Source organism: Nerophis lumbriciformis, linkage group LG33, assembly GCF_033978685.3.
Source record: "Nerophis lumbriciformis linkage group LG33, RoL_Nlum_v2.1, whole genome shotgun sequence".
NCBI classification, from domain to species: Eukaryota; Metazoa; Chordata; class Actinopteri; order Syngnathiformes; family Syngnathidae; genus Nerophis; species Nerophis lumbriciformis.
Window position 1 is genome coordinate 1,731,633 of NC_084580.2, and position 21,361 is coordinate 1,752,993.

Here is a 21,361-nt window from a genome sequence, read left to right on the forward strand (position 1 = left end):
TCCATATTTTCACTTTATGTTCATTATTTTACCTTTTTAATCTTTGTTTCAATGTTTATGCCAATATGAGCCAATTCGTTTGGAGCAACTCACCGGAATTAAACCATACAGGAGCCAGAAAAAAAAAATCAATTTTGCATTCTTTTGCACATTTTCAAAAAAAACAAACAAAACACCATCTTAATTTAAAACTCTTTAATTGCAGATAGAAGCAGGTAGAAAGAACACGTTTATTTGAACGTTAAGGAAAGAAACGTTACACTTGCAAACAAACGACAAGACAGTTTTACATACATAAGGCACTTTCCCCTCCAAACATTTGCATATGTTAGTTCATAAAGCAGCAAGAAGTTCCTCCCAGGATGCAATTAAAGTCATCCAAAGTATTGTAGATGATGTTTTTATAAGGCAGAAAGTAATGCAAGATGGACAGTGGAAATGTTTCATGACTATGCAGATTTTTGGATAAGGAATTTACACACAAATCAAAGAAAAGGTGCAGCACACCGACTGGGGGGAATATGACGTTTGGTCCCCTAGAGACATTTTTCTTGAATGTTTGCACTGCTGCCATGCGTTAAGACAAAAGATTCACATAGTTACAGTAACAAACCCAAGAGGGCAACAAGGTCCAACTGAAGCCTGTGATAAAACCTCTGCAGGCTCTTCAGTCCGAGTCCTCGTCGTCCAAATACTCGTCAGCGTTGCTTTGCGTGCGAGTGAGAGCTAAGGAAAAGGCAGCAAAGAAAACATTTGTGATGCTCAGGAATGCGGAAATTGTCATTTAGACGATCTTCTTGCACTTACAGCTTGCCAGCTTCTTCTTGAGAAGCGTGGCACAGAGGTCGTTAGTGGCCATTTCCACAGCCAGCTTGTTCTCGTTGTTCTTGATGTCTGTCCGCGCGTCTGCAAACAGAAACATTAATTTTCTAATCTCTCCTACACTTTAACATTTATCCTTTTCATCATGTAACCCTAAATGCCCACACAAATGTAGCTAAATGTGTATAAAAACATTGAAAAATGTGTTTGTAATGTATCTTAAAAAGGAAAGCATACAAGCAGTTAGTTGGTAAACATTACAACATCATGGCGCCACAAAATGAATACATGATTAAATCCTCTCTACAGATGCCTGCCACTCTAAAAGTTAAAGTACCAATGATTGTCACACACACACACTAGGTGTGGCGGAATTATTCTCTGCATTTGACCCATCACCCTTGATCACCCCCTGGGAGGTTAGGGGAGCAGTGAGCAGCAGCGGTGGCCGCGCCCGGGAATCATTTTGGTGATTTAACCCGCAATTCCAACCCTTGATGCTGAGTGCCAAGCAGGGAGGTAATGGGTCCCATTTTTATAGTCTTTGTTATGACTCGGCCGGGGTTTGAACTCACAACCTACTGATCTCAGGGCGGACACTCCAACCACTAGGCCACTGAGTAGGTTATGCAGTTAAATAAATACATTGATCAGGACATATGACACCTGAAAGTATTGTATCTGCACTCTGATTGGTTTTAATACATTCTGATTTTTTTAATTATTTTAATTTCAAAATATATAAATTTTTGCCTTCTTTAAATTTTCTGTAAAGCACTTTGAATTGCCTTTGTACGAATTGTGCTCTATAAATAAACTTGCCTTCCCTTACTTAAATAAAAAATAAAAAGCATATATACCCAAATTAATAAAGTAGATTATTAAAATATAAATGAACTAATTAAAATGTGAAGTATATTTTATAATACAATATTACTATTTTCTCATGAATTTATTTCCTGAGCAGTTTATACAATTTTGTGGATTTTAAAGGGGAACTGCACTTTTCATTATGAGAGACAAGAGGACAAAAGTTTTTTTGTTTTTTTTGCAGTTTAACATATAAAAATAAGCTTGACCTAGGTGGCGAGCAATGCAGCTATTGGGAGCAATCAATTCTACCTCTATATCACTTTAAAAATGCATTCAAAAACCGCCAACAATGCTTAATTTATGTTCCGTAACCTGTATAACAACCAAGCTGTAGCAACATTGTTATTGTAAGAGCGAACACTGAGGAACTCTAGCGTAGTAACACATCGGCATGCTTTGGTATTTTCCGTAAAAGCTAGCTATGGCAAGAGATAAGCTAGCTCCTATGTCAGCACCCGAATGGCGTTCAGAGTTTGTAATACACAACACAATGTGATAGGACAACAATTTGTACTGACTGAAAAACATGAAGAATCATATTAGAGTATCTCTAAAGTGTTAGCCCACATTTTTTGTTTGCACACAGCTAGTAGTTTGACTACTAGCTGTGTACACATTATTTACTTGCAATGTGTATATAAAACGGAGGGTTTTGCAGGTGTTTTAAAGAGCTTTGAAGGCTACAGTGGTGACTCCCATTAGCCGCATCTTCCAAGCGTTTTTTTTATCATTTTTAAAATCCTGAAAAAAAAAAGATGTGTTCTTGTCTCTCAAGATTGTGAACAATAGGCAAAATTCTAAATAAAATGCAGTTCCCCTTTAATATGATATCAATGTATACTTTTAACTACTTGTTTTAAATTTCAAATTAAGTAATATTTTTATGAATTAACTTACATTCTTATTTATTTAATGGCATTTATGTAATAACTCCATTTAATTGTATAGTTTTATATTGCTGCAGCGCACTGAAAAGCACAATGATTTATCAAAGTCACATCTAAGGATATTTTTTTTTTTTTTTTTACAACAGAAAAAGACCTTTCCGAACTTGAAGAAATATGAAAACTGGACGTAGATACTCACTCTTGTTCAGCAACATCTCTACAATGTCAGAATAACCCTTCCAGGCAGCAGCATGCAGGGGAGTGTCTCCGAGCTTATTCTACGACACAATACAAATCATTACATTTCTTCAAAGTAAATCCATTTAAATCAATTTGCTAAAAAAAACATTTTCCCTTTTTTTTTTAATCAATTGTGACTGGGGTAGTTCTTTTTACCTGCTGGTTGAACTCAACGTTGGGCTGGTTGAGTAGCACCTCCACCACATCTGCTCGAGAAGGAAAATAAGCATTGCAGTCAAGCAGGAACCTTTAAACAAAACATGTTCATAGACTCAAAGGAGTCATGTTATGCAAAACCAACTTGTACTGCCTGTTGGCACTAGTTTTTGTGTATTTGGGATTGAGGAAAATATAAATTCAAACCATAGAAGCTTTGGAGATATTTTTAAAACAATTTTGTCTTGCCGTTTGAGATTTGCCCCGACATGCGACATTTACCAACCTGTGACATCGGCATATATCTCCAATCTTGGTAGCGGTTTTCCGGGAGACCACAATGTGAGTCCACCATTTTTATTTTCCATAACAGCAGTTTTAGTCCAAACGAAAATATGTTCACAATGTGACCCGATTTCTGAAATTTCTCGGTTATAAATTGTATTAACCAGCACAGATTACTACACAAACTTATAGCCTCATCTGACCAAGTGTCTGGTAAATCTTTCGGTTTTGTGATAATGTAATTAATCAGGCAAGGGGCCCAGTAAGATAATAGCCGGACATCAAGCAAAGAGTTTGGCAGAAAGACCCTCCTCGGTCCGATGGGATATATACAGAAAGATTTACCCGAAACTACCGTATTTTACGGACTATTACTCGGATATACATGACATCTTGTCCGGCTCGTGTGTGGTGGTCCAGCCAGTGTCTGTTCTCAATGGGTACAAGGCGCCATTTAGCCTTGCTATAAGAAAAATGCCTTATGTTTGCATTGTTTTCGGCTGTACGAATCGTTCAAATTGCGAAAAGGATAAACGTTTCTTCAGAGTTCCTCGAAAGGTGATCAAGAAGAGCGGAAGAGTGCAAGATTTTACAAAAAAACGACCAGAAAACCCGCACAAGTTAGCAATGATAACTTTGTAAAGGTTTGTTTGATATAATTTTAACATTTAGTATTTTCCATGTAAGTATTATCTTAAATATTATTTGTATTTCTTAAAACTAATTTTTGCTAGGAGTGTTTCGTGAAGCACCAACTCGGAGAGTCTAAATAAAAGAAATCAAATGTGAGAAAAACCTAAAAGAGTTACAGTATATATGAAGCTTACAGCACATACACAATGTTGACATCTATAGTTATAATTTATAAAGACGGGAAAGACGAGCTACTCGTAAACAGCGCGTGCAGCAACAACAAGGCAACAAACATGGTTGTAGAAGAGAAGTTAAATCATAAAATGCAACCTTACCCAAGCAAAAACCGATGCATATTTATGTGGGAGAGTCTTGATACCAATATCCTTGACCCAGCCACAAACAAAGAAGTTGTAGGCCTCAATGCTTTTCTAAGTTTTCATCTGTTTTGTCGTTTAAAATTACGTCTAGAGCACAAGATAGTTCGATATGTCTGGGAACGCAACTGACGGATAATCCTTGATATCACTCGACACATTTTTTTTTAATCAAGTGTAGGGATGTATTCCATTGTATAATCAGATTTTTTTGCTCGTATCTGCTTTTTGCAGGAAGATCTAGACCCCTTGCTTACTCAAGAGTTTGTGCGCTGCTTGCTGCACAACAGCCATTTTTAAGTTCCTGTGAAACTCTCAATGCACAAACAAGAAGATTTAAAGTAGCAACAATTGTTGCTCTCGGGTTCCCCCTACAGTTGTGCTATGCAATGTATTACTGTGGAACAAAAATATATATAACATTATAACTGACTAACAACATCAGAATGTGTCCTGGCTGGTCCGCCAATATTATATCCATCTGTTCCACTAGAATAGATGATGAAGAGTCACAATAGCGGGAACAAGCGGTCAGCTCCCCCACCCACAATGGTGAACATCCAAGAATCAGATATATAAATAGTGGACTCATTTAAATACCTGGGTGTTCACCTCAACAATAAATGAATGTGTGTGTGAATGGGTGCATGTGGAAATAGTGTCAAAGCGCTTTGAGTACCTTGAAGGTAGAAAAACGCTATACAAGTATAACCCATTTACCATTTACCATTTTAAACGCAGTGTAAAAGAAGGCTCAAAGTCGCCTACAGCTCTTGAAGAGACTAAGGTCCTTTGGGGTGTGCGGCTCACTGCTGTGCACTTTTTACGACACTGTGCTGGTTTCTGCGGTGTTCTATGCCGTCATTTGCTGGGGTGGGGGAAGCGTGGTCAGAGACAGGAACAGACATGTGCGTTCTTGTCTCTCATTACGATTGTGAATGATAGTCAAAATTCCAAAAAGGGTCCAGTCCCCCTTTAAACGCAGAATATCACAGATATTAGCATAATTTGACTGAAATGCTATCAATGTGAGGAGAAGGAACGTTTATCTGGGGAAATCATGTTTCCGCGGACCGCTTATTCGTGCCCTTAAAAGGGAACTGGACTTCTTTAGTGATTTTGCCTATTATTCACAATCCTTATGTAAGACAAGAACAGATATGTTTTTTTTTTTGCTATGCATTCTAACTAGTAAATAAATGCGATCAAAAGTCTGCTTACAATGGAGCCTATAGGAGTCGCTCTATTCTGCCTATAAAGCGTTTAAAAAACACCCAAACACTTTTATCAATGATTTATATACACACAGTAAGTATATATGTAATGTAGTAACAGGCACATTCATAATAACATGGAATATTTACGTAATTTGCTCATTTTAAGCATACGGTTGCGCATTTATTTCACAATCGCATCACAACATTCGCATTTTCCTTCAACAACATCACTGAGCTATTACTACTCACTGCAGACTTCATGAGAGCCAACACACATAATTAAACATCACTTACAGCACAACGTCTGCTCTCACTGGGATGCCGACTTTTAGGATGTTGATATATTCCTGTTTAGATAAAAAATTACTCTTAATCCTCGCAAAGAAAAATGGAGGGTGGAACCAAGAGTCTGTTTGTGTCTTTCTCTAAATTGGATGCCAAAGTTGACCAACTTGTCAGATTATGTCTACATCCAAGGCATGATTTATGATCTAAATTTAACTTTCACAAGCAACGAGGTGAGAAAAGCAGCTCACCAGCTTAAGACATCAATAAAGTAGCAACAAACTAGTTAGCTGTGACAATTTGTTGCTAAAAAATAGTTTGCCTGCGTTAGCGTTTATAATAATATCAGTAATACTTGGTTAATATTCAGGTCATGAAATGTTAATGGAGTATTGACTCTTTTTGGAAGGTTATTTAGAGGGTTTTATGGGCAGAATAGAGGACCTCCAATTGATGCCGTTGTAAGCAGACTTTTATTTACGTTTATTTACGTGTTAGAATGCATACAAAAAAAATACATCCGTCATCTTGTCTGTCATAATGATTGTGACCGAAATTCCAAAACAAAGTGCAGTTCCCCTTTAACACTCACCCACACTGTCCCGAACCAAAGAATGTCAAAAAATGATATTTTCCCCTCTTACTCACAAATATAGATCCAAACAGTTCCCAATGATTTATACAGGTCAAGTAATATGCTGTTGTACAAATTCTGCCAATAGGTTGTATTCTGTCACATGACTTTTGAACGGAAGTAAACAAAGTGTTGGGCCACCAAACCAACATGGCTACTGTGCAGCAAACAGAGTACAAACTATCTAAGTACGCAAAGGGCCTAGAGCTTACCATTAAAAACAGATACAAGCAAAAAATTGAACTATGCAATGGAATCTTTTCCTATACGTTATCAAAAAAAGATTTGCAGAGTGATCAAGGATTATTCGTCGGTCGCGTTCCCAGAGCTGTCGAACTATCTGATGCTCCGTATGTCATTCTACACGACAAAACAGATGAACTTGGAAAAGCATGGAGGTCTAATACTTATTTGTATGTGGCTGGGTCAAGGAAAGAGATATAAAAACTCTCCGAATAAATATGCATCATTTTTGCTCGAGTAAGGTTGCATTTCATAATTAAACTTCGCCATGTTTGTTGCCTTATCGTTGTTGCACGCACCGTTTACGAGTACCCGTGGGTTTCCCCGTCTTTAACAAAATAACAATAGATCTCAACGTTGCGTATGTACTGAAAGTTTCATTTATGATTTCTGCCTTTGGTAAACGCTTAACTCTTTTATGTCTTGCTCACATTTTATTTCTTTTATTTCGACTCGCTGAGTTGGTACTTTACAAAACACTTGTAGCAAAAATGCGTTTAAAAAATACCCAAACAAGATCAAATATGAATGATATCAAGATAATCCTTAAATGGTAAATACTAAACGTTAAAAATATATCAAATAATCCTTTAATAAAGTGATCACTGCAAACTTGTGCATTCTTCGACTCGATCTGTTCCCCTAGACTGGAGTGTGTGCCACTTTCCTCATCGTCTTTCGTAAAATCTTGCACTCTTTCTTGATTGCTTCTCAAAGAACTAAAAAAAAGCTTTTATCTTTTTCGCGTTTTGAAAAACAACGCAAGCATAGGGCATTTTTCATCGAGAAAAGCAAAATGCCACCAGGAAAGCTTTGACAACAGACGCTCTCGCTGGCCAACCACTTTGAGTTTCAAGTAGTTATTAATGAGCTGGACGTGATGTCAGGTGAAAACATATAGTGTTGACATGAAACCTAAAAACACTTTATGACCACTTGTCATCCGAAAGCCATTTGAAAATGAAAGATCAACACTAATGCTAGCAAGAACAACGTGCATCTTATCTGCTCGTGTTGTTGTGGACGACACCAAAGCTGCCCGGGATTGTAGTTTCTTAAACATTATCCTTGGTAAGTTAATAACTGACAGCTTCCAATACCAGCTAATACTTCTACTACTAATAACAACAAAATATAAGTGTAACGGAGCGTCTGGCAAAATGACTGCTGACATGATGCAAGCTCAATGCACATAGAGGATGGCAGCCATAACTTTACAGGCTCTCTTTTTAATTTCAACAGCACATCATCTCTACTCAAAAACATAGCAGCTGTCAAACGCCCTGAAAAACAGCAGCACACTTTTGGCGTTAACAACAGCGCTCTGCGCTACATCCTGTCTGACACTACCAACAAAATAAAGGTTTCAGAAAGCTATCATACATAATCATTTCGTACTTCAAGCTATAATTGGCACATTGCTATGTTACAACATTATTATCGCTAGGACACGCTACTGTCAAGAAACCGTGCAAAAGTGCGCCTCTGGCTGGTGGAATCCTGCCGTCTGTCCGGTAGGATTCATTGCCAGAAATAGGACATACCACCTCGCTCCGGAGGTATAGCTCTTCTCTTAAAAAGGATAATTATCCTTCCACTGGTTCATGTACATAAACCTTGCTATTACTTTTACTTCCTCTACTTAGTCATGTTTGATGTCCTCTTGGTGCCTTAAACTGTAGTTTAGCCTTTTTTGAGGTGGGAAAAAGTCGCAAATAAGATTTTTGTTTTCTTTACTTTACTAAATTACTTTATTCAATTTATAAGTACATTTATTTAACTTGGAATTAATAGCGCAAATTCTAAAGCACATCCATGAGACTTACTGACACCTAGTGACAAATCAGTATACAACGTTACATATCATCATCTGTTTATTTCTCTTAAAATAAAATAAAAAAACCTGCTATAAATTCAACTGACCGTTGACTATGGACAAAATCTAACAAATGATTGACGGCAGCCCTATTTATTACATAATGTCAATTTAATATTAACATGTGAACGTTTTGAAAATGAGACTTACTGACACCTACTGAGAAATCAGTATACAACATTACATATTTATTTACATATTATCATGTTTATTTTTCTTAAAAAATAACCTGCTATAAATTCAACTGACCGTTGACGATGGACAAAATCTAACAAATGATTGAAGACAGCCCTATTTATTACATAATGTCAATTTAATATTAACATGTGAACGTTTTGAAAATGATTACCTTTATGACCTCCGTGACATCCCCAGTAGAGGGCAGTGTTTCCCGCCTTGTCCAAGCCATTGATTCCCACCTTGTTCTCCAAACATTCCCTCAGCCAGCTAAGATTCCCTGATGTAATACACACAAACACACACACACACACAAACATATGCACACATGAGTAGCTGGGAACAGTTAGAGCAGAAATAGAATTGAAGACAGAAGCAGTCACACCTCGTTTAGCAGCCTCTTGCATGGGATGGTGGATACATTCTGCCTGCTCCGTCACTGAAAACAGCCATATTTAATAATGTGCGTACAACAACAATGATTTTTCCCTTTCTACTGACCATAATTGCGTGGAATAAGTCCCGTCCTCCCTCTGCATGTTCCTTTCCACCAGCTACCGTCACTCTGAGGACGACAGGAAACATTGTTTTTTACATCTCACAGTCAGAAGTGGAATGTTTTTTTTCTTCAAAAAAGTCTCTTACTGTGTCAGAGATGTAGAGTATGTCTCCTTCTTCAAAGTAAAGCTCGTCTGGCTGCAACACACAAAACTAAACGTGTCAACTAGCTGCTTGTTAGGTTCAGTTACATAATTATTCATTTTCTTCTACTTATTAGAGTGGAGCGTCTGGAAGTAATCTGTTTAGGGTGAAGTTGGACCCTTCATTAACCCCACAAGTCACCTAACTGTTATAAAAATGTAAACATATGTTAACCATTTTAATATAAAGACATAAAATCAATACATCACACATTTTAACATTCTTACTTATCAAGCAAGTGTAAAACATGATTGGTGGAATTCTGGGGTATCACCTCAGAGTCCAGAGTTATTTATTAAATCTCTTGCATACGTACATAGTCTATAAAAGCAAATAACTAATGTGGTCTTTAACTAGCGATAGGTCAACAATGGCTGTAGACAACCTCTTGATATACTTGATTTATCATTAACTCCACATTAGAGTAGTAGCTGCATTTGAAGTATCACACAGCTTTATCTACATCTGCATGCGCGTTACAATGTTGATTGCGTTACTCATCTGTCGGTGTGTTGCACTTGCTGTACTATTTTTTACAATGAACTCATCAGTGGTATTAATGCTGGTAGAGCATGTTGCGCCTTGCTGCTATTACAACATTGGTTCTGCTGCTGCTGTGTAGTGTAGTATACCTTTTATTAAGTGACCCTGTGGTCAAAGAGAGCTATATTTTCTAGGGCTGCAGCGATTTTCGATTAATTTGATTACAACAAAGCTTTGATTTATATTATGTTGCTACAATTAATCGTTTCAGAGCAACTGATAAAAACTGACAAAATCCGGGCCGTTTAAATATGCAGATATAGTTCCTGCACAGCCGCAGAAATACAGCGCACATGAGAGCAGTGGTGTATAGGTACCATGATCTCAGGGCATTCAGTCAATCGCAACTGGACTGCTTGGTTTGTCTTGGAAGATGTTTCTTAGACTCAACAGTTGTTTTTCTCACTAATAATGGTGAAACCATCCTTGCACACCCTCCTGGTGTTTGGGTATAAATATTTGGGGTTTTGGCACCAGCCACTAAACTAGATCTGACCAATCTAAGTCTATGAGCACGAACTGATGAAGCCCACTCGGATAAGAGGCAAAACGTCTTCCACGACAAATCGAGCAGTCCAGTTGCGATAGATTGAATGCCCTGAGATTACAATGGCCTGGATGAATGAGAACATTCATAAACAGGTACCATGATCTGTGTAAAGCGGCGAACAGCGTAGTTAAAAAACAAAAAATGTATAAATGCACATGTGTTAGAAGTGCAATTGTAATGTTGATGATGTGCATTTATAAGAACAACAGAATGACGGTTATGGCAAGCAGAAAAACTTTTGTATAATACAACTATTTTTCTTAAAATACGCATTGAGGCAATGAAGTAGGGCTGCACGATTATTTTTTATGAACATTGAAATTCGCATTATTAATCACCATTATTCTTTACGTTATGTAAAACATTTTTATTGCACTTTCTATTATTAACAAACTTTGAAGATTATTGAAACCTCAATTAAAAATAATTCCTAAGTAAAAAAATAAAAAAAAACATTTACAAAAGACCAAGGGTTAACTAAAAATAAATATACCATTGGGGAGTCAGTTTATAAAATGCAAACAAGTGAACAAATAATATTATGCACAAAAGTATGAAGTGTCAATTATATTTATATAGCGCTTCTCTCCAGTGACTCAAAGCCCTTTACCTAGTGAAATACATTATCTAAGTTACATTTAAACCAGTGTGGGTGGCACTGGGAGCAGGTGGGTAAAATATCTTGCCCAAGGACACAACGGCAGCGACTAGGATGGCGGAAGAGGGGTTCGAGCCTGGAACCCTCAAGTTGCCGGCACCGCTTCCCTACCAACCGAGACACATACTAAAAGGAACACAGTGTAATGTTTATAAGATCATAATATGTTTTCAAGCAAATAAAACATTATTACATCCATTTGTTTTGGGGTGCCTCAGTGCAAGGTTGCTGTTGACGCTTGTTTGTACTTTGGGCACCCCTGCTTTTGTGGCTGTTTGTCTAGTTCCGCATAGTGTACGGCTCGGTGTGCAACCACAGCTCTATTTAGATTGTTGACTTCACGTTAAGGGCCAACAATGGTGGTTGAAAAAAGAAAGTAAGATGTTGTTACTAGTGCTTTTAATGTGTCGCCGCAACTCGATTTGTTTAAATTTGCACATTGTGCAACGCAAATTTGCGGGATAAGCGTTGGTTCCTCGGCGCGGGAGCATTTACGGGGGTGCTCTGGGTGTTAAAATGCGTGCAGGTTGGTACACCGGGGGTCACTCTGCAAGAGTGGAGGCTGCAAAATTAATGAAAATCAAATCAACATCAAGGTTTTATTTGCTGAAATGATCAATCGTTCTTTAAATTTGCATCTTTCAATTGAATTAGAGTTCTTGAACCTTGCATACTTGGCCTGCAGACTCGTCAAAAGTGGTTACAGGAAATGAGTTCTGTGTGCGCTGTAGCCGATGCAGTCAGCGTGTTACAGCACCGTAACACGCTGACCCCGTTGGGGACAGTGTGGCGAAGTTGGGAGAGTGGCCGTGCCAGCAATCTGAGGGTTACTGGTTCAATCCCCACCTTCTACCATCCTAGTCACGTCCGTTGTGTCCTTGAGCAAGACACTTCACCCTTGCTCCTGATGGGCACTATTAGCGCCTTGCATGGCAGCTCCCGCCATCAGTGTGTGAATGTGTGTGTGAATGGGTGAATGTGGAAATAGTGTCAAAGCGCTTTGGAGTTCCTTTAAAAAAAGGTAGAAAAGCGCTATACGCTACGCGGCATGGCGTAGTGGGTAGAGCAACCATGCCAGAAACCTGAGGGTTGCAGGTTCGCTCCCCGCCTCTTACCATCCAAAAATCGCTGCCGTTGTGTCCTTGGGCGGGACACTTCACCCTTTGCCCCCGGTGCCACTCACGCCGGTGAATTGAATGATGAATGATAGGTGGTGGTCGGAGGGGCCGTTGGCGCAAATTGCAGCCACGCTTCCGTCAGTCTACCCCAGGGCAGCTGTGGCTATGAAAGTAGCTTACCACCACCAGGTGTGAATGATTGATGGGTTCTACATGTAAAGCGACTTTGGGTACTTAGAAAAGCGCTATATAAATCCCAGTTATTATTATTATTATTATTATAACCCATTTACCATTCACCATGTTACTAAAAAACACCACTTGCATTGTATTAGTGTAAAGTATCTGAAAAAAGTTTTAATGGTGACAGTGTAAAATTGCTGAAGGAACTTCTCCAGTACTAGTAAGCCTGTCAATTTAGTTTAAAATGGGTGGATGACGATGAGGCTCTGACTCGGGGCCAAGGATGGTGTAAGCAAACATGGGCGTTCTATACAAAAACCCAAATGTTTTTGAAAGTATATTATTGCATATTGTTCTAATGAGTGGTAACTTGAGACAAGAATATGTTGACAGTCTAAAAGTAACATGACTTCCTTCACTCACCATTCAAGCAGTTTTATGCATTTAAATAATTAAAATCAAAAAATTGCAAATCAAATTGCTCTCGCAATTTTTGTCAGAAAAATCTAAATTAGTTTTTTTTTTCCACAAATCGTGCAGCCCAAGGTACCAGGGTACTAATGTGATGATGCATTTATTTTTCCATATATTTTTGGCCCTGCGATGAGGTGGCGACTTGTCCAGGGTGTACCACGCCTTCCGCCCGATTGTAGCTGAGATAGGCTCCAGCGCCCCCCGCAACCCAGAAGGGAATAAGCGGTAGAAAATGGATGGATGGATGGATTTTCTAGAGCTACTGGTGACCAGCCAGTCTACTGTCACTCACTCTTGCTCACTCTTAGATGAGGCCACTTGGAGTCGTGTATAGAGAGAGTATGGCCAGACAACCTCTTAAATGATTGGTCAAAAACCTCTCACATTACTACAGGGCGCCATGTTTGGGACCAACTCTGCAGCAGAGTTGTCCATACTCTCACGAAAGATGGCTCTGAGGCCACCGCCTTTTGTTCGCCCCCTGGTGGTTGCTGTTAGTTTTGGAGTCCACCCGTGGTAAATACAGTTATTTGGACATGATTTGAGGTTGAGAGGTGCTGCAAAGAGGAATGGGCAAAACTGCCCAAAGATAGGTGTGCCAAGCTTGTGAGATTGTGTTAAAAAAAGACTTGAGGCTGTAATTGCAGCCAAATGTGCGTGGACAAAGTATTGAGCAAAGGGTCTGAAAAAATGTAGGTGTGATTTTAGAGTTGTTGTTTTTTTTAATAAATTTGTTAAAAGGTTCTTTTTTTTACTGTCAAAATGGGGGTGCTGAGTGTACATTAATGAGAAATAAAATGAACTTTTTTTATTTTAGAAAATGGTTGTAATAAAACAAAGAGTGAAAAATGTTAAGCGGTCTGAATACTTTCCATACCTACTGTACAAGTGTGCTTGTCTCACATAAGGATTGTGAATGATAGGCAAAAAAATAAATAAAAAAGTGGTTCCCCTATGACTTAAGAGCATAATTTGAGATGCGAGCCTAATCCGCCGCCGGTTGATGTAAAATTTGTCACAAAGTTGTCCCATTTGACCAAATAAGGGTTATTTTGTTACATGTTGCTGTTTCTGCTTCGTCTACACAAAAAACAAACATACAATTTGATTAGACAGTTGACGTGTGCGTTTTAGCACCGCTCAGAGATCGACACAATCCTGCCCTACAACCACCAAAACTGAGGAAGTTAATGCAAAGGAGAAGAAGCGGATGACCGAATCAGAAAAACAAACAATTCAAAATATTCTAAACAGTTGTATGAAGAAGCTGCATATTTATTTGACATTTGGGGGAGCAGATTGTGGAAATATTCCTACGTAATGCTGCTGATAAAGAAACCGTTGAAGAAGAAAAAAGGCTCCTACCGTTCTAGGGTCAAAGGTGTACTCGGCTCTGAACACCTTGACTTGGCCTGTAAGACAACAAATGATTGCTAGTTGACAACAGCACAGTGACACACAAAAGGGGGAATCCACAATAGTTCGGAATGCACATTTAAACAAGCCATTTTTGCAGTTACGCAAGTAGACTTGGTGAAATGCGGCAGCACTTGTTTGGAACCAGCTTGCATGCAGAGAGCTGTTTATACAGGCAGTGTCAGCAGCTCCATCCGAGAGTTGTTGTCAGCTTGTCATTAAGTTGGAATCTACACAATGTTTTTTCCACCCTTAGATGACAAGTTATACAGTACATTATGCAATAGCTCAGAGAACTATCGTCTAAATGTATTTGAATCTTTTAATGCTGGCTGGCTTGTGTGTGTTTTAGCCTAGATAGACACTGTTGCACAGTGTTTAGGGTGCGAGAGGCTGCACAAAACTCAGCTCTGTTCACTTCAACTACACAAGTCTATTCATGTTACTGTGAATACACACTGTGTGCTGACATGTCTATGGCCTACATTCTCACTCAATGATGAAGGAGGAAATGCTGAAAAATCCAATAGATGACATTCAAATATTCTGCCTTTGCAAATATAATAATGCTCCTATTTGATGGAAAGCTACAACATTCTTAAAAATCCACACAATAAATTCCGCAACCGATTGACCTCATATGAACGTTTTTCATCAGTTTTCATCCAAAATCAATGCCTCTCAAAACCCCATAATCAAATCTGAACATAATACACACAGCCAGCCGTTCTTGGAAAAACAGAACCATCTCTATATAGAATTGCGCGTCACAGATTAGGCAATGGCTTTATTTACCAAATATATTTTGACCACTTCTGCTTCTTGCTATTTTTCCTACAGTTTAACTTTTTAACACTGCTGAATATTATGACAAACATACAGTAACAGTTATATATATTACCACAAAGTAGGGCTATTTTCTAGTGCTGCACGCGCACACGTCCAATTTCTACACTGGTTGGCCAAATTTGGGTTTTGGGTGAGCTGAAGCCTATGGAAGCTGACTTTATGGGCGAGAGAGGGGGTAGACCCTGAATTGGTTGCCAGTCACAGGGAACATAAAAGACAAAACAAAATTTATAAATTTGCTATGATATGATGTTCTTTAAAAAGCCTCAAAAAAATTATACATACATTTAAAAACTAATTATTATAAATTAATTATTAACATCCATCCATTTCCTACCGCTGTCCTTCTCAGGGTTGTGGGGGATGCATATATTTTTATATTATATTGTGTTGCTATATCTTTAATTATTTCTGCTTATTGTACAACGTACTTTGTTGAGAATTTTTCAAGTGTCTAGAGACTTTTAGTGACTTTTTCTTTGTTAGAAACGACTAGCAACAAATCTAGCATCTTTGATTGGTGTTATTATAGACTGTACTAGTGTTTAGAAACTACTTCTGTCCCTCAATGTCCACAACAAAAGAAGCAAGCTGCACTGAGCATGACGTCACACTTGCTTCACAAAACTGATCCAGTTGGACTTTCTCTCCTTAAAAGCCGCCACTGTCCTATTTATATTTGCATATTTTGTAAATTGCTGTCCGCGGGTACATCTGGGATCAATGTTACGTCCACAATGCAGATATGCAGACTATGCCCCCAGACAATCACGTCTTGTTTACGTCCTCACAACATCCAGTTTCAGCAGCGCTGTTTTCGTTGATAAAAGTATTTTTCCGATGGCCACGTTTTCGGCGCATCACTAGTCGACAATGCGCAAATAATAGGCTATTTATATTTCCATTCAAACTGTAACAACCTGCTGGTGGTAATGTTTTATGTTTGCGTGGTTTTGATTTAAAGTTCCTTTTTCCGATGATCACGAACACACCGTCCGTGCCTGAAAACGGATTGGTGGAGAATCAGGAAGTGTTGCTGTGTGTCCGGGGAAGCACGGAGACGAAAGTGTTTATACAGAGTGCATGAGAGATAAAACCTATTGGAATTGGGCCAATTGTTAGCATTAAATTGGCAAAAGTAGAGAAGTAGTAGAGCTTTAACTTGCACAAAGTTAAAAATAGCATCCGACTTTGTGTGGATTCTTCTGGAGGCTACAATACATTCATCCATCCATCCATTTTCTACCACTTATTCCCTTCGGGGTTGCGGGGGGCGCTGGAGCCTATCTCAGCTACAATCGGGCGGAAGGCGGGGTACACCCTGGACAAGTCGCCACCTCATCGCAGGGCCAACACAGATAGACAGACAATATTCACACTCACTTTCACACACTAAGGCCAATTTAGTGTTGCCAATCAACCTATCCCCAGGTGCATGTCTTTGGAGGTGGGAGGAAGCCGGAGTACCCGGAGGGAACCCATGCAGTCACGGGGAGAACACGCAAACTCCACACAGAAAGATCCCGAGCCCGGGATTGAACCCCAGACTACTCAGGACCTTCGTATTGTGAGGCAGATGCACTAACCCCTCTTCCACCGTGCTGCCCGCTACAATACATTATATACAGTAAATATAATTTGTTTTCACGTAAAAAAATATTTTAAAGGGGTGGCAGCTATGATTTTGGTGTGGCGGTGCGCCATGTTTAGTTACATTTAGGGGAAACTCTGGTGAGGTGTTAAGTATAACCTTTTATAAGTGAAACTAAAAAAATGTAATATTGTGCAAAGGTTAGTTTACTTCAGCAATTAAATTTACAATGTAAAACTAATGTATGCCATAGGCTCATAACATGAAAGTCAAGATATTTCAAGCCATCTTTTGATATCATTTTGATGAGTTTGTTATGAAAACCTCAAATTGAAAATCTTCATTTTGAAAAACTGTAATCCATCCATTTTCTACCGCTTGTCCCTTTCTGGGTCGCGGGGGGTGCTGGAGCCTATCTCAGCTGCATTCGGGCGGAAGGCGGTGTACACCCTGGACAATTCGCTACCTCATCGCAGGGTCAACACAGATAGACAGACAACAGACAACATTCACACTCACATTCACACTCTAGGGCCAATTTAGTGCTGTCAATCAACCTATCCCCAGGTGCATGTCTTTGGAGGTGGGAGGAAGCCGGAGTACCCGGAGGGAACCCACGCAGTCATGGGGAGAACATGCAAACTCCACACAGAAAGATACTGAGCCTGGGATATCTAACCTTACATGCAATGAGTTTATATCAAATATTAGTTTCACATTTGAAGTTGAATTGCTGACATTAATTAAATTTTGCACGATTTTTTGGAGTTCAAACCTTTATAGTTAGCCTTGCTGACATGCCATTAATGCATGCCATGAATGATTGTGTGAGCATCAAAGAGGTCAGTAGGAACATTTGGAAAGTCACGCCTAGGCAGGCCAATCTAAACGAATTGGCGGGCCACATTTGACCTGCGGGCCCTACTTTGGGTTCCCTTACGTCGAAGTAAACAGAACCGCTCTAGTTTGTCAATGTACGTGTGACATAACACTAACCAAGAAAAAAAAGTGACTATCAGCATGCAAAAGCTTCATGATCTCCACCTTGTTGGAAAATAGTTAAATATCAGTAAGCAAAATTGTAACAATCCTTGTTGGAATGTGTACTAAAAAAAATGTAATATAAAGGGCAGGACATCATTTAAATATGTAATCTTATTGTCGTTTTATTAACCTCTGGCACAAACTAAATAGGACAGTGAGAGGCCTGCTGACTGTTAACACAGCTAGATCAACATTCATTAGCCATTTTATTCAGTTTGACAACTTTTTATATCAGGCCATGAAAAATGAAAGGTGTTACCAATGTTGCCAAGCATAATTTATATTTCCATTTATTTTCACACTCAAATGAACACATTAATACGCTATACAGCATTCACTCTTCAAGATAATCCGCCCACAAACTAAAGCTCAAAGCGCTAGCTAGCTAGCTAGCTCGCTAGCAAGGTGTTGATTACCTATTTGAGGCGATGTCTAAACAAAAGTTCCACATCAAATTGAGCTTACCAGGCTTGGCCGGCTTTGGGGGAGGCTTGGACATTTGTGAGGATTAACGTAGAATGCAATAGAACGCACTTAAAGCGCAATTAAGGCAACGAGAGAAAAAAAACTTCCCTGGACTTGACAGCAGTTTGGTGCTCACCCCCGATGAGGAAGTAGGAGCTGCTGCCTCTGGCAACACGGAAATGATATTTCGCGCGTGCGCAAAGGCAATTTCACTTTATCAGTATTTCCAAATGTTAATCATGCAAACGTTGGACATACTCGGTTGTAGCTACACTATTTATTCATCAATATTCATATATATGTACATATATGCAGTCGTGGTCAAAAGTTAACATACACTTGTAAAGAACATAATGCATTCTTGCCAACCTTGAGACCTCCAAATTCGGGAGATTGGGGGCGGGGTTTGAGGTGGTCAGGGCCGGGGGGCGGGGTTAAGGGGGGAGGAGTATATTTATAGCTAGAATTCACTGAAATTCAAGTATTTCTTATATATATATATATATATATATATATATATATATATATATACAATAAATACTTGATTTTCAGTTAATTCTAGCTATATATATATATATATATATATATATATATATATATATATATATATATATATATATATATATATATATATATATATATATATATATATATACATATACATATATATATATATGTATTTTATTATATATATATATATATATATACATATAAATAAAATAAATACATGAATTTCAGTGTCCATTTATTTACACATATACACACATAACACTCCTCTCTACTCATTGTTGTATTTGAAAGTGCAATGCTTTGTAGCCAGTAGCACAGCCTTTGAAGGAGCATAGGTATGGGCAGTGTAATATTCTGGGTTTGAGTCAATAACCAGGCGAGGTGACGAAGTTACGTCTCTTTACTTCATACTTCAGAACCGGCTCCCACACATGCCGCCAGGGTGTGCAATACAACGTAAACCGTTGGCCAAAAAAAAAGTAACCACAGAACACTATAACGGTATAGTGTTCTGTGGTTACTTTTTGGTTGGCCAAGCGGACGTGACGACAGGCTGGCCTCACTCAGGTCTGCACGGACCAGGAGGGGGCGTGCCTTAAGTCCGGCTGGAAATAGGGAGAAATTCGGGAGAATGATTGTCCCGGGAGATTTTTGGGAAAGGCACTGAAATTCGGGAGTCTCCCGGAAAATTGGGTTGGCAAGTATGACATAATGTCACGGCTGTCTTTAGTTTCCAATAATTTCTACAATTCTATTTTTTTGTGATAGAGTGATTGGAGCACATACTTGTTGGTCACAAAAAACATTCATGAAGTTTGATTCTTTTATGAATTTATTATGGGTCTACTGAAAATGTGACCAAATCTGCTCGGTCAAAAGTATACATACAGCAATGTTAATATTTGGTTACATGTCCCTTGGTAAGTTTCACTGCAAGAAGGCGCTTTTGGTAGCCATCCACAAGCTTCTGGCAAGCTTCTGGTTGAATTTTTGACCACTCCTCTTGACAAAATTGGTGCAGTTCAGCTAAATTGGTTGGTTTTCTGATATGGACTTGTTTCTTCAGCATTGTCCAAACCTTTAAGTCAGGACTTTGGGAAGGCCATTCTAAAACCTTAATTCTTGCCTGATTTAGCCATTCCTTTACCACTTTTGACGTGTGCTTGGGGTCATTGTCCTGTTGGAACACCCAACTGTGCCTAAGACCCAACCTCTAGGCTGATGATTTTAGGTTGTCCTGAAGAATTTGGAGGTAATCCTCCTTTGTCATTGTCCCATTTACTCTCTCTAAAGAACAAGTTCCATTGGCAGCAAAACAGGCCCAGAGCATAACACTACCACCACCATGCTTGACGGTAGGTTTGGTGTTCCTGAAATTAAAGGCCTCACCTTTACTCCTCCAAACATATTGCTGAGTATTGTGGCCAAACAGCTCGATTTTTGTTTCATCTGACATCACATGGACAAAGATAAGACCTTCTGGAGGAAAGTTCTGTGGTCAGATGAAACAAAAATTGAGCTGTTTGGCCACAATACCCAGCAATATGTTTGAAGGAGAAAAGGTGAGGCCTGGTAGTATTATGCTCTGGGCCTGTTTTGCTGCCAATGGAACTGGTGCTTTACAGAGAGTAAATGGGACAATGAAAAAGGAGGATTACCTCCAAATTCTTCAGGACAACCTGAAATCATCAGCCCGGAGGTTGGGTCTTGAGCGCAGTTGGGTGTTCCAACAGGACAATGACTCCAAACTCACGTCAAAAGTGGTAAAGGAATGGCTAAATCAGGCTAAAATTAAGGTTTTAGATTGGTCTTCCCAAAGTCCTGACTTAAACCCCGAAGAAACAAGTCCATGTCAGAAAACCAACCAATTTAGCTGAACTGCACCAATTTTGTCAAGAGGAGTGGTCAAAAATTCAACCAGAAGCTTGCCAGAAGCTTGTGGATGGCTACCAAAAGCGCCTTATTGCAGTGAAACTTGCCAAGGGACATGTAACCAAATATTAACATTGCTGTATGTATACTTTTGACCCAGCAGATTTGGTCACATTTTCAGTAGACCCATAATACATTCATAAAAGAACCAAACTTCATGAATGTTTGTTGTGACCAACAAGTATGTGCTCCAATCACTCTATCACAAAAAAAATAAGAGTTGTAGAAATTATTGGGAACTCAAGACAGCCATGACATTATGTTCTTTACAAGTGTATGTCAACTTTTAACCACGACTGTAGTGTACATACTATTATGTATATTATTTTTTAGATTTGGGGGATTCATTTTGAAATCGACAAATTTATTGCTGCCATTAATTATTTGTATATTACTTTACCGTTGCTTTCTAATGGGTACGCATGCAATTTAATACAACGCCTGTACTGCATTTTAAAAAGCTGACTTAATATAACAATAATAATAATACAAATAATATTACACATTTCTAGGGCTAGAGAAACAATGTATTCATATTTACATGTATTGATTTATTTCATATGATATAAAAACTATAAAAGATATGATGAAAAACACATTCAGCTCCATGGCTCTCCCCAT

The 21,361-nt window shown here is 38.8% G+C and overlaps 1 protein-coding gene across 1 annotated transcript; it reads right to left on the reverse strand.

The window, feature by feature from the left end:
- Positions 1 to 180: 180 nt before the first annotated feature.
- On the reverse strand, positions 181 to 18,464 carry ostf1 (osteoclast stimulating factor 1). Its single transcript, XM_061928251.1, has 10 exons — positions 18,299 to 18,464; positions 14,299 to 14,345; positions 9,351 to 9,401; positions 9,207 to 9,270; positions 9,091 to 9,144; positions 8,878 to 8,985; positions 2,979 to 3,028; positions 2,782 to 2,860; positions 808 to 906; positions 181 to 726 (listed from the first exon to the last, which is right to left on the reverse strand). The coding sequence occupies exons 1-10, from the start codon at positions 18,330 to 18,332 to the stop codon at positions 668 to 670; spliced, it is 645 nt and encodes a 214-aa protein (XP_061784235.1). The 5' UTR covers positions 18,333 to 18,464; the 3' UTR covers positions 181 to 667.
- Between the last annotated feature and the right edge of the window lie 2,897 nt (positions 18,465 to 21,361).

What these genes read in the sequence shown, in the direction of transcription:
- ostf1 (XM_061928251.1), bottom strand. Translation starts at nt 18,332, where the DNA reads ATGTCCAAGCCTCCCCCAAAGCCGGCCAAGCCTG. An exon ending in ACACCTTTGACCCTAGAACG is followed by an intron (nt 9,402 to 14,298) that starts GTAGGAGCCTTT and finishes TGTGTGTTGCAG; the next exon opens with CCAGACGAGCTTTACTTTGA. An exon ending in CAAGAAGAAGCTGGCAAGCT is followed by an intron (nt 727 to 807) that starts GTAAGTGCAAGA and finishes CCTTTTCCTTAG; the next exon opens with CTCTCACTCGCACGCAAAGC.